At 46.6% G+C, this 12583-nt stretch overlaps 1 protein-coding gene and 1 long non-coding RNA gene across 2 annotated transcripts; both read left to right on the top strand.

Annotated features, from left to right (window-relative positions):
* The first annotated feature begins 2359 nt into the window (after positions 1-2359).
* On the top strand, positions 2360-2851 carry LOC120041109. The gene is made up of 4 exons (XR_005475829.1): positions 2360-2389; positions 2496-2567; positions 2646-2729; positions 2828-2851. It is a non-coding gene; the product is annotated as an uncharacterized LOC120041109 (long non-coding RNA).
* A 448-nt stretch (positions 2852-3299) lies between these two features.
* On the top strand, positions 3300-11903 carry LOC120041110 (the record flags this gene model as incomplete). The annotated part of the gene is made up of 9 exons (XM_038986077.1): positions 3300-3413; positions 3531-3580; positions 3702-3771; positions 3857-3943; positions 4037-4135; positions 4258-4338; positions 4445-4549; positions 6001-6060; positions 11788-11903. Coding segments are annotated over exons 1-9 (782 nt in total), but the record flags the coding sequence as incomplete, so codon positions are not given.
* Positions 11904-12583: the final 680 nt, after the last annotated feature.

The raw sequence follows: 12583 nt of genomic DNA, 5'->3' as shown, positions 1-12583 counted from the left end.
AACTTCACCTGGAATGCTTTTCCAACAGTCTTGAAGGAGTTCACACATATGCTGAGCACTTGTTGGCTGTTTTTCCTTTACTCTGCGGTCCCACTCATCTCAAAACATCTCAATTTGGTTGAGGTCGGGGGATTGTGGAGGCCAGGTTATCTAATGCAGCACTCCGTCACTCTCCTTCTTGGTAAAATAGCCCTTACACCGCCTGGAGGTGTGTTGGGTCATTGTCCTGTTGAAAAACAATTTAATTCTCCTGAGTGGCGCAGTGGTCTAAGGCAAGCTGTGCAGTTAGAGATCCTGGTTGGAGTCCAGACTCCGTCGCAGCCAGCCGCGACCGGGAGACCCATGGGACGGCACACAATTGGCCCAGCGTCGTCCGGGTTAGGGGAGGGTTTGGCCGGCAGGGATGTTCTTGTCCCATCGAGCTCTAGCGACTCCTGTGGCGAGCTGGGCGCAATGCACACTGACAGGGTTGCCAGGTGTATGGTGTTTCCTCCGACCCATTGGTGCGCCTGGCTTCCGGGTTAAGAAGGCATTGTGCCAAGAAGCAGTGCGGCTTGGCTGGGTTGTGTTTTGGAGGACGCACGGCTCTCGATCTTCGCCTCTCCCGAGTCATACGGGAGTTGCAGCGATGAGACAAGACCGTAACTACCAATTGGATACCACGAAAAAGGTGTAAAAGTAACAAACAATAGTTTTTATTTTTTTATAATAATTTATTAAAACAAATGATAGTCCCCACTAAGCCCAAACCAGATGGGATGACGTATAGCTGCAGAATGCTGTTGTAGCCATGCTGGTTAAGTGTGAATTCTAAATAAATCACAGACAGTGTCAACAGCAAAGCATCCCCACACCATAACACCTCCTCCTCCTCCATACTTTATGGTAGGAAATACACATGCAGAGATAATCTGTTCACCCACACCGCATCTCACAAAGACATGGCAGTTGGAACCAAAAATCTCAAATTTGGGCTCCAGACCAAAGGACAAATTGATTGTGTTTCATGGCCCAAGTAAGTCTCTTCTTATTATTGGTGTCCTTTTAATAGTGGTTTCTTTGCAGCAATTCAACTATAAAGGCCTGATTCACACAGTCACCTCTGAACAGTTGATCTTGAGATGTGTCAGTTACCTGAACTCTGTGAAGCATTTATTTGGGCAGCAATATCTAAGGCTGGTAACTCTAATGAACTTATCCTCTGCAGCAGAGGTAACTCTGGGTCTTCCATTGCTGGGGTGGTCCTCATGAGAGCCAGTTTCATCATAGCGCTCGATTGTTTTTGCAACTACACTTGAAATATTCCATATTGACTGACCTTCATGTCATAAAGTAATGATGGACTGTTGTTTCTCTTTGCTTATTTGAGCTGTTCTTGCCATAATATGGACTTGGTATTTTACCAAATAGGGCTATCTTCTGTATACCCCCCACCTTGTCAAAACACAATTGATTGTGTCAAACGCATTAAAAAGGAAAGAAATTCCACTTTTAAGAAGGCACACCTGTTAATTGAAATGCATTCCAGGTGAATTTCTCATAATCTGGTTGAGAGAATGCCAAGAGTGTGCAAAGCTGTCATCAAGGCAAAGGGTGGCTACTTTGAAGAATCTAAAATATATTTGGATTTGTTTAACACTTTTTTGGTTACTACATGATTCCAAATGCGTTATTTCATCGTTTTGATGTCTTCATTATTTTTCTTCAATGTAGAAAATAGTAAAAATAAAGAAAAACCCTTGAATGAGTAGGTGTTCTAAAACTTTTGACCGGTAGTGTAGAGCCTTCAGTGCTTTTTTCTCGTGGGCTGTGGCCCCCCTTGTCTGAATTTGGTCAATATGTCCTCCAAAAGACTTTATTGCCCACTGTGGCAAAGACTATACTTTCAGGAGTAGGTTGTTCAAATTCATTTGTGGCTTGTTTTTCTTGTCTTTTTCTGTTTTGCAGGATTCGTGATTGTCGACAGGTGGACAGCGACTTCGAAGAGGGTATGTGGAGTTTAAAACTCTTATTTTACTACATTTAACAATGTCATTATAATTTGCGAAATGTTGTGTATTTCTATAATTCAGACTTGGCAAAAATGCTTGTGCTAGAGATGTTGTAGCTAGCTAGCTTGCTAGCTAACATTAACTTTAGTAACTGTTGCTAAGCGATCGACTTTTGCTTCCTAGCTAGCTAGTATTAGCAATCTTGCTACGTTTTATGTCCTAACAATTGTTTATTTTATATTCCAATGTTCCTCATTTTAGAAACAACTGTCCTGGATGAGGTCCAGTTGGATGTGCCATTGGATGATGTGCCAGATGTTCCACAGCTGCCAGTCCTCCTTGATGTCCAGAATGCTGCTATCATCCTTGATGTGCCAGATGTGCAGACTATCCTTGAGGTACAATTTTCTGAAAGTTTGGGGTTTTATGTTTGAAAAATATCCCAGATATTCAAGTTTTGTCTCTTTGACATGAAACAAATCTCTTGTCTGCTTTCTGCTTTAGGAGGCCACTGGCAATTGGCAGTTGATTCCGATTAGGTTCAGCCCCCTGTACTGTGGGCCTGTTGTGATCAGGGTAAGAGACCCCCCACACGCAGTCACATCACGGTTACTATGTTTACAGTTTCCAACATGAATGTATTGTAATGTGCAGAACAATGCCGGTCCGGTGGTTAAAGCTTGGAGAACTTTCCAGTTCATCAGCCCCATCATCACCTACATGCGTGGGGGATCCCAGGTATGTGTCTTTGTAACTTCCTGAATCTACATTGTCAGTGTGTCACAGCGATTGCTGAAGTGGTTTTGTTGATGTTGTCTTGTTGTTTATCTCAACAGCAGGTGGTGGTGAGGATGCACCACATTAGTAGGGTGAGAGGCCTGGAGACTCAACTGGTGTGGGCCATCTCCAAGGAGACAGCCAAGCTTTGTCCAAAGGGCATCCCCTACTGTGCCACCAAAGTGCAGTCCATCACTTGGATCCAGGTAACACGTAAATACTACTGAAATATTATTACATTAGATTTTTCTTCACTTATTCCATTTGGCCTTAACATGTATTCTCTCTCTGTCAGCGTGTGGCTGGCAGGGTGACCCACTATGTGTCTCACCTCCGCCACGAGACGTCTGTGGACGTGACGCTTGGCTGCTACCAGGTAAATAAACGATTTCCTATGTATATAGACTAGACATTACTGGGAATTTTTGCATTAGATTTGGTGTGTTTTCTAATAACGTGTGTGTGGTAAACAGGTGTGTTGTGTGTTTTGAGCAGCAGACTGATGTCTCAGTGGTGTACGCCACTTTCCACATGGGGCTGGACGGGCTTCTCTCCTCTTCAGCGTGGTCGGAGGCTGCCTCCTTCTCTACGCCCACCACTCAGCAGTTCACTGACCCAGAGCCTGAGGGCCACAACTGCTATAAGGTCAGACGTTACACACACATACTATTGACTAGGAGCATTAAGATCCTTCCATTGACCGACTGTTTGTTATGTCATTGCATTGGTCACTGATTTTGAATGCTTGTTTTGTTGTCGTAGGGTTGGGAGGAGGACCTGCTGCCTGAGGAGAGGGAGGTTCCTCTGCTAAAGTGAGTTCCTCTAAATGTCTGTGTAGTCTGGGCTTGTCAGATGCTGAAGGATAGTGGTCATAATGCTGTTATCCCCCATTGACTCTAATGGTTGACATGCTCCATTCCCTCCCTTTCACAGCCTCTACCTTACCACCAAGAGAGTCGAGGACATCGCCCTGAGGCTCGTCTCCCTGCGCCAGGCCTTCACTGTGAGTGGACCCACTTTTCTTTTTCTCTCTGTGACTTCTTGTTCTGTCTCCTAGAGGAAGATGCCTCACCCTAACTCTTCCCTAGACCCTGCTTGGTTCCACCCTGAGCAGGAACCATCTGTTTGTGGCGGGAAAGGTCCTCCTGGGCGCACTGGTTCAGGCCAACCACATGGTAACTCACTAATTCATTCTCTTTCAAGGGAAAGAGAGCGTCCCTGAGGGGAAATGTGTTCTGTTCACTAAGATGCTCTTTTCTTTGTCATAGGACGAGGCCAAGTTCATCCGTACTTATAACGACTTTGTGGACTACCTGAGTGACCCCTCCAAGCGGAATGACATTGAGAGGGAGCTGGCTGAGGCAAAGGTGAGTTCATTAACTCTTTCAAGTCTCACTGAGTTCTTCCACATGCATGTCTTTTATACATCACAGTAGCTGATCTATATGAAATCATTCCTATTTTCTCCAAACGTGTTTTCTTGTCCTAGATCCATCATGTGAACATGATAGATGTCGTCTTTGAGCTGGTGCTGTTTGGGATGATGACAGCTCAGAAGTCCCTGATGGTGGTAAGTAGCATCTCACTGGTACATGTTTTGATATCTATTAGCAGTTTCACTTAAATTCCTCTTCTCTTCTATTCTCTCCTCTTTTCTCCTCCTTTGTTTCCTTTAGCACCCCGGTGGGTTTGTGGAGCGTCTGTACGCTCTCCTGTACTCCTTCCTGCCCACTGCTGCCAACATGGAGCCAGAGGCTGACAGATACCTGCTGCTGCTCAATGTAAGAGTCAAGAGGTTACTTCCTGTTTACTTCCATATTCTTAGTGTACTTCCTTTTTACTTCCTTATTCATGGTTAACAAAGGACACGATTTTTTTACTCCCAACAGCTTTTTCCTGCGTCAGTAGCTATCACTAATTCGACTAGATAAAAATATATATAGCCACTAACCAAGAAACAACTTCATAATATGACAGTCTGATAACATATTTATGGTATAGCATAGTTTTTTTGGGGAAAAATGTGCATTTTTCAGGTATAAATCACAGTTCTACATTGCAGCTGCAATCTGAAATAGTGCTGACCCAGCCAGAACAATTACAGAGACCAACGTCATATAACGAATTACTCATCTTAAAACATTTCAGAAAAATACACAGCGTACAGATATTGAAAGCCCAACATCTGGTGAATCCAAACAATATTTCAGATTTATTAAATGTTTTATAACGAAAACAAAATGTAGCGCTAAATTAGCATAGCTATACAAGGCAGATTCGGCTAGGCGCCCACGGTCAGTTCACATGCACAACAGATATGATATAACATCGTAAATTGGGTCTTACTATGGCTGATCTTTCATCAGAATGTTGATCAAAGTGTCCTTTGTCAAGATGAGTCGTTGGTTCCGTTCAGAAATCTTCCTTTCCCACTCCATTTAGCACAGGTACCGGTCGAGTGGCACAGATCTCTCAAATGTAAATAAATTGTGACAACGGAACACCGCAAAACTCCCAAAAAAATTCAAATAATCTGATTAAACTATATTGAAAAAACATACATTACGATGATATGGTCACATGTATCAAACAAAATTCGACACGGAGATAGTTTTCATCCATAACGCCAGCAAAACAGTACACAATCGCAGCTCCAACTCGTGCGAATCAGCAAACCGGAAGTTGTCGGTCACGCCAAAGAAATAGGTCTTATTTCACGTCAGTACCAGATAAACAAAGAATTTCTCCTCTGACGTCTTCTTGACACCCAGAGGAAGGCGAATGAGGTGTGTTTCGGGTCATAGGGGGCACGACCATATATAGGCAGAGCTTTGAAGCCAGCATAACACATCTTGATTTCAGGTTCCAATGTAATTTTAGGGGGAGTATTTCTAATTGTCTCTCTCCTCTTGATAAGCTAGTAACTCAGAGCCATTTTCTATGTGTTGTGTGGTGTTCTCTTCAGGGTGGGCTGATGGCTCTGCTAGATGACATGTTTGGCCAGCAGCTGGCCTGGTACTTTAACCCAGAGTCTCTGGTCACGGAGCTCTCCAGCCTCCTGGAGTACCACTTGGAGAACCTCATGGCCAGCATGTAGTTCTACTGCAGGGACCATACTCCTTTCTCCTTCTCTCTCTCTTTTGAAGGAATTAAGGACTTGAAGTGCTTTGTTGATCCCTGATTAGTTAACACCCATTAATTCAATGTATTCCCTTGTTTTCTCTCCCCACAGGATTCTTGTGACACTTTGCCACCCAAGAGGGATCCAGACACCAATGCACTACATTACTTTGCACTGAATTTGACATTTTTAAATAAAATAAGTTGTAGTTCAAAAACATTTTTGTTTCCGTCTTTTCATCTATTTGATTTTATGACCATTTCCTCTTCCTAGAGGTATAATGCTAATATTAGATTATTACATGAACAATGATGCTTTATTATCTGCATATGGAAATAAAAAAACAATGTTTAGTTGATTTACAGATACTACAGGCCCACACTTTATATGGTTTTGTACTGTGGTTTGTGATACTGTACTATTTAAAAACATATAGGACTACATACACTTGAGTGCACAAAACAGTAGGAACGTCTACCTAACATTGAGTTGCACACCCTTTTTCCCTCAGAACAGCCTCAATTCGTCGGGGCATGGACTCTACAAGCTGCACTAAGCGTTCCACAAGGATGCTGGCCCATGTTGTGTCAAGTTGGCTGGACGTCCTTTGCGTGGTGGACCATTCTTGATACACATGGGAAACTGTTGATTATGAAAAAAACAGCAGTGTTGCAGTTCTTGACACACTTAACCCGGTGCGCCTGGCACCTACTACCATACCCCGTTCAAAGGCACTTAAATCTTTTGTCTTGTCGAATCACCCTCTGAATGACACACACAATCCATGTCTCAATTCTCTCAAGGTTTTAAAATCTTTCTTTAACTCCCCTTCATCTACACTGATTGAAGTGGATTCAACAAGTGACATCAATAAGGGGTCATAGCTTTCACTTGGTCAGTCTGTCATGGAAAGAGCATGTGTCCTCAATGTTTTGTATTATCAGTGTGTGTAATAACCTGGTACAGTATAACGTTTACCACTAGAGGGGGTAATTGCTTCAGTCTTGAATGTTACTTCTCCCTATCCCTACTCTACATTAACAGTCTGCCATTGTAGACTCCGGTAACTTGGGTATCTTAGTTTTTCATATTTGCCATTAATGTCTGAACCATTTACCATCTTTCCAACTGAAACCAGTAATGTTAGCGTTCATGTGAGAGAGGGTGTAGTAGTGCATACTGACCACTAGTTGGATCAGTGTGGGTGGTGGAGTTCATGCAGGAACACAGAGGGTAGAGGCATTCTCCATCACAGTAGAAGGCAGACTAACACGTAGGAGCCAATACCCAGTCCTAATGGAGAGAAATACCATAGAAATCGAATGACAAGATTAGATGAATGACTAGAATAGACTCTTTCAATGAGAAATACATGATAAACAATCCAAAGAACATACTCTACAATGCACATCCTACACAAATGCCTTGCTTCTCTAAAAATACTGTGTGTTACAGCAAATAAGATGGTAAAATGTTAGCTCGTGATTATCTATTCAGTACAATGAGTAGTTAAGAGAGATAGAATCTCACCACCCAGCCTTGTTCACTGAATCTCACATATAATTCATGTCTCTTACAAGCCTGACGCCCACACATGGCTGTGATCTGAAAGGGACGAAAAAATATGTTATGAACAAGGAAAGACTAATGTACACTTTGGATGCATTGGATGAAATGTAAACTCAACTTAAGTAGTTTTGTAATTGGGATGAACTATCCCTTTAAATTGTGTATAAAACAAGTTTAACTACAAGACGAAAAACCAGTGTTGTCCCCCTGACCTTGTATGTATACTGGGCAAGGGCAGGTCGTATTTGGGCTTCTTCTTATGGGGGTTGGGTTTCAGGGCGCCTGGGGGGCGACAAGGGGCCTGGCTGACCCTGAAGAAGTTGGTTAGATGAGTACTTGAAGGCTTATATCTATGTTTTGGAATGTTGGATGTTGATTTTGGGAGGCTTCCATCATGGAAAAGGGACCAGACCACTTTTTTTGTTAGTTAACCTAAACGAATCACGACCCTCTATAGAATAACAACAGTTGACTGCTATTTAAGTAATAGTTTGACTGTCAAATCCATGTATTGGTGTGTGGCCATTGACTTTTATGGAGAGACCGGCTCAAATTTTCTGTGCCATTTCCTGGGCATTTCATTACCTCCGCGTTCTAAGTTCTGCACGTTCTAAGTTCTGCGCATCCCAGCGCTTGGAAAAATCAATGGTACAAAACCTAAGATATTGATCTTGTAAGAGGTGCGTAACGGGCTGCAGGGAAGTCAGGCACAGGAGAGCAGAACTGGGTAATAACCGAAGCAGTTTAATGAGGAAAAAACCAACGGCTCCCAGAACAACAAAATATGGGTTGAAATAATCCATTGCAAACCAGTCTGAAGTGCACATACACTTTACAACAAACAATTCCACACACAGACATGGGGGGAACAGAGGGTTATTTACACGTCAAGTAATGAGGGAATGTAAACCAGGTGTGTGGGAAAACAAGACAAAACAAATGGAAAATGATAGGTGGATTGGCGATTGCTAGAAGACCAGTGACGTTGAACGCCGCCCGAACAAGGAGAGGAACCGACTTCGGCGGAAGTCGTGACAGTACCCCCCTCCCTTGACGCGGGGCTCCAGCAGCGCGCCGACACCGGCCTCGGGGACGTCCAGGAAGGCGAGGTGCAGGGCGTTCCGGACGGAGAGGGTGGAACTCCTGCATGATTGAATTGTCCAACACATCCTCCACCAGAACCCAGCATCTCTCCTCGGGACCGTACCCCTCCCATTCCACGAGTTACTGAAGGCCCCTCGCCCGATGCCTCGAATCCAGTATGGAGCGAACGGCATACGCCGGGTCCCCCTCGATGTCCAGAGGGGGCAGAGGAACCACCCGCACCTCAGACCCCTGGAGCGGACCAGCCACCACCGGCCTGAGGAGACACACATGGATTGAGGGGTTAATACGGTAATCGAGTGGGAGCTGTAACCTGTAACACACCTCGTTCAGTCTCCCCAGGACTTTAAACGGCCCCACAAACCGCGGACCCAGCTTCCGGCAGGGCAGGCGGAGGGGCAGGTTTCGGGGCGAGAGCCAGACCTGGCACCGGGACCTCACTGCGGTGACGGTCTGCGCTGGGTTTCTGGCGCAGCACGGCGCGCTGAAGGTGAACATGGGAGGCGTCCCATGTAACCTCCGCGCGCCGGAACCAGTCGTCCACCGCAGGAGCCTCGGTCTGACTCTGATGCCAAGGAGCCAGAACTGGCTGATACCCCAGTACGCACTGGAAGGGGGAGAGGTTAGTGGAGGAGTGGCGAAGCGAGTTCTGGGCCATCTCTGCCCAGGGCACGAACGCCGCCCACTCCCCCGGCCGGTCCTGGCAACAAGACCGCAGAAACCTACCCACATCCTGGTTAACTCTCTCCACCTGCCCGTTACTCTCGGGGTGAAAACCTGAGGTAAGGCCGATCGAGACCCCCAGACGCTCCATGAACGCTCTCCAGACCCTCGACGTGAACTGGGGACCTCGGTCAGACACTGTATCCTCAGCCACCCCGTAGTGCCGGAAGACATGAGTGAACAAGGCCTCGGCAGTCTGTAGGGCCGTAGGGAGAATGGGCAGAGGAAGGAGACGGCAGGACTTGGGGAAACGGTCCACACCGACCAGGATCGTGGTGTTACCCTGTGAGGGGGGAGATCTGTGAGAAAATCTATCGACAGGTGAGACCATGGCCGTTGTGGAACGGGTAAGGGGTGTAACTTACCTCTGGGCAGGTGCCTAGGAGCCTTACACTGGGCGCACACCGAGCAGAAGGAAACATAAACCCTCACGTCCTTAGCCAAGGTGGGCCACCAGTACTTCCCAATCAAACAGCGCACTGTCTGACCGATACCTGGATGACCAGAAGAGGGTGACATGTGAGCCCAATAGGTCAGCCGGTCACGGACAGCAGACGGAACGTACAGACGCCCAGCGGGACACTGGAGAGGAGCGGGCCCTGCCCATAACGCCTGCTCAATGTCCGCGTCCAGCTCCCATACTACCAGCGCCACCAGGCAGGAGGCCGGGAGTATGGGGGTGGGTTCCATGGGCCGCTCCTCTGTGTCATACAGCCAGGACAGTGCGTCTGCCTTGACATTCTGGGAACCTGGTCTGTACAAAAGGGTGAAAACAAAACGGGTGAAAAACATGGCCCACCTTGCCTGGCGATGATTCAGTCTCCTCGCTTCCCGGATGTACTCCAGATTGCAGTGGTCAGTCCAGATGAGAAAAGGGTGTTTTGCCCCCTCAAGCCAATGTCTCCACACCTTCAAAGCCTTGATGACAGCCAACAGCTCCCGGTCCCCCACGTCATAGTTTCGCTCCGCCGGGCTGAGCTTCCTCGAGAAGAAGGCACAGGGGTGGAGCTTCGGTGGTGTACCCGAGCGCTGAGAGAGCACGGCTCCTATCCCAGCCTTGGTCCACCTCCACTGTGAACGCCAAAGAGAGATCCGGATGGGCCAGCACGGGATCCGAGGTAAACAGAGCCCTTAGGTGACCAAAAGCCCTGTCCGCCTCAGCCGACCACTGCAGACGTACCGGGCCCCCATTCAGCAGTGAGGTAATGGGAGCCGCTACCTGACCAAAACCCCGGATAAACCTCCGGTAGTAATTGTCAAACCCTAGAAACCGCTGCACCTCCTTTACCGTGGTGGGAGTCGGCCAATTACGCACGGCTGAAATGTGGTCACTCTCCATCTCCACCCCTGAGGTGGAAATGCGGTACCCTAGGAAGGAGACAGACTGCTGGAAGAACAGGCATTTCTCAGCCTTGACGTACAGGTCATGCTCCAACAGTCGACCAAGCAGCCTGCACACCAGGGACACATGCTCCGCGCGTGCAGATGAGTATATCAGAATGTCATCGATTTACACCACTACACCTGCCCGTGCAGGTCCCTGAAAATCTTGTCTACAAAGGCTTGGAAGACTGATGGAGCATTCATCAACCCGTACGGCAAGACGAGGTACTCATAATGCCCTGAGGTAGTACTGAACGCCGTCTTCCACTCGTCTCCCTCCCGGAAACGCACCAGGTTGTAAGCGCTCCTGAGATCTAGTTTGGTGAAGAAGCGCACCCCGTGCATTGACTCAATCGCTGTGGCTATGAGGGTAACTGTACTTCACAGTGATCTGGTTTAGGGCTCGATAGGCAATACACGGGCGCAGACCTCCCTCCTTCACAAAAAAGAAACTTGAGGAGGCGGGTGAAGTGGAGGACCGAATGTACCCCTGATGCAGATATTCGGAGACAAATGTTTCCATAGCCGCCGCCTGTGACAGGGGATACACGTGACTCCTGGGAAGTGCAGCGTCTACCAGGAGATGTATCGCACAATCCCTGCAACGATGGGGTGGTAATTGAGTTGCCTTCTTTTTGGAGAAGGCGAGAGCCAAATCGGAATATTCGGGGAGAATGCGCACGGTGGAGATCTGGTCTGGAGTTTCCACCGTAGTAGCACCAACGGAAACCCCTAGACACCTCCCCGAGCACTCTCGCGACCATCCCGTGAGAGCCCTTCGTTGCCATGAAACAGTGGGGTCATGACAGGCTAACCAGGGTAGGTCTAGCACCACGGGAAACGCAGGAGAGTCAATGAGGAAGAGACTGAGCGGAAACAGTGGCCTCCCTAATCAACTAATCAAAATTCCCAGCCGCGCCTGAATCGATGAGCGCTTTATGCTGGGAATGCGGGGAAAACTCAGGAAAAGTAACATACAAAAACATGTGTGCAACAGACGGCTCTGGATAAGAATGGTGCCGGCTAACCTGGGGTGACGCCAGAGTGCCCTGCCTGCTGCCTCGACCCCCAGAGGACCCAACCCGGCACCGACCAGCAGTGTGACCTCTGCGGCCACAGATGGTGCACATGAAGGAACCACCTCCGGTCTCCCTGAGCGCAGCACCTCCCAGCTCCATGGGCATCGGAGCGCTGGTGCTGGGAGATGGAACCGACAGACTCCGCTCTGGACATCTGTGGGTAGTCAGCAGGTTATCCAGCCAACTAAAAATGGCATATCAGTTTGGATACTGTAATATTCATATGTGTAAACATACTGAATTATAATTGGATGCATTTTACCGCCATATCATACTGTGCTATGATTGGTTAAGACCACCCAAATGGTTAGGTCATGGTCAGTTTGATGCTGGTTGGCAATACGTGAACATTCCAGTTATAGCTAGCTAATAAAGAGCTAAAAATTGAAATTTTTATTAAGAGAGTTGCAGGGGAAGAGTACAATACAGTACAGTTCAACTAATAGGCAAGAACATAGTCGAGTGCAACAGAGTTATATTAATATTCTTCTTCTATCCATTTCTGGTCCACAAACTTTGAGCTTTAAGTCCGAAAAGAAAAAATACAGTGTGTTCACTAAACAGCGCATTGTCGCACCCAAAGCAGTTTCACCGTGATGATAAAGACACATAACTATTCACTGAAAATAAAAGAAAGAAAACAAATAATTTGCAAAATAGGCTATTTGCCATTTTATTTTGTTAATATATAGGCTATTTAATATTAACGAAATAAAATGCGAAACATACATACACATTTAATAAAAAATAAAATGCATTGTATGCCTACTCACCAAAGACTGATTATTTGAACACAAAATCCTTCCTCCTTTCTTTCCTCAAGAAGACTTCAATGG

Source organism: Salvelinus namaycush, unplaced genomic scaffold (genome assembly GCF_016432855.1).
Source record: "Salvelinus namaycush isolate Seneca unplaced genomic scaffold, SaNama_1.0 Scaffold4075, whole genome shotgun sequence".
In the NCBI taxonomy this organism is placed as follows: Eukaryota; Metazoa; Chordata; class Actinopteri; order Salmoniformes; family Salmonidae; genus Salvelinus; species Salvelinus namaycush.
This window is presented reverse-complemented; position numbering and strand designations above follow the sequence as displayed.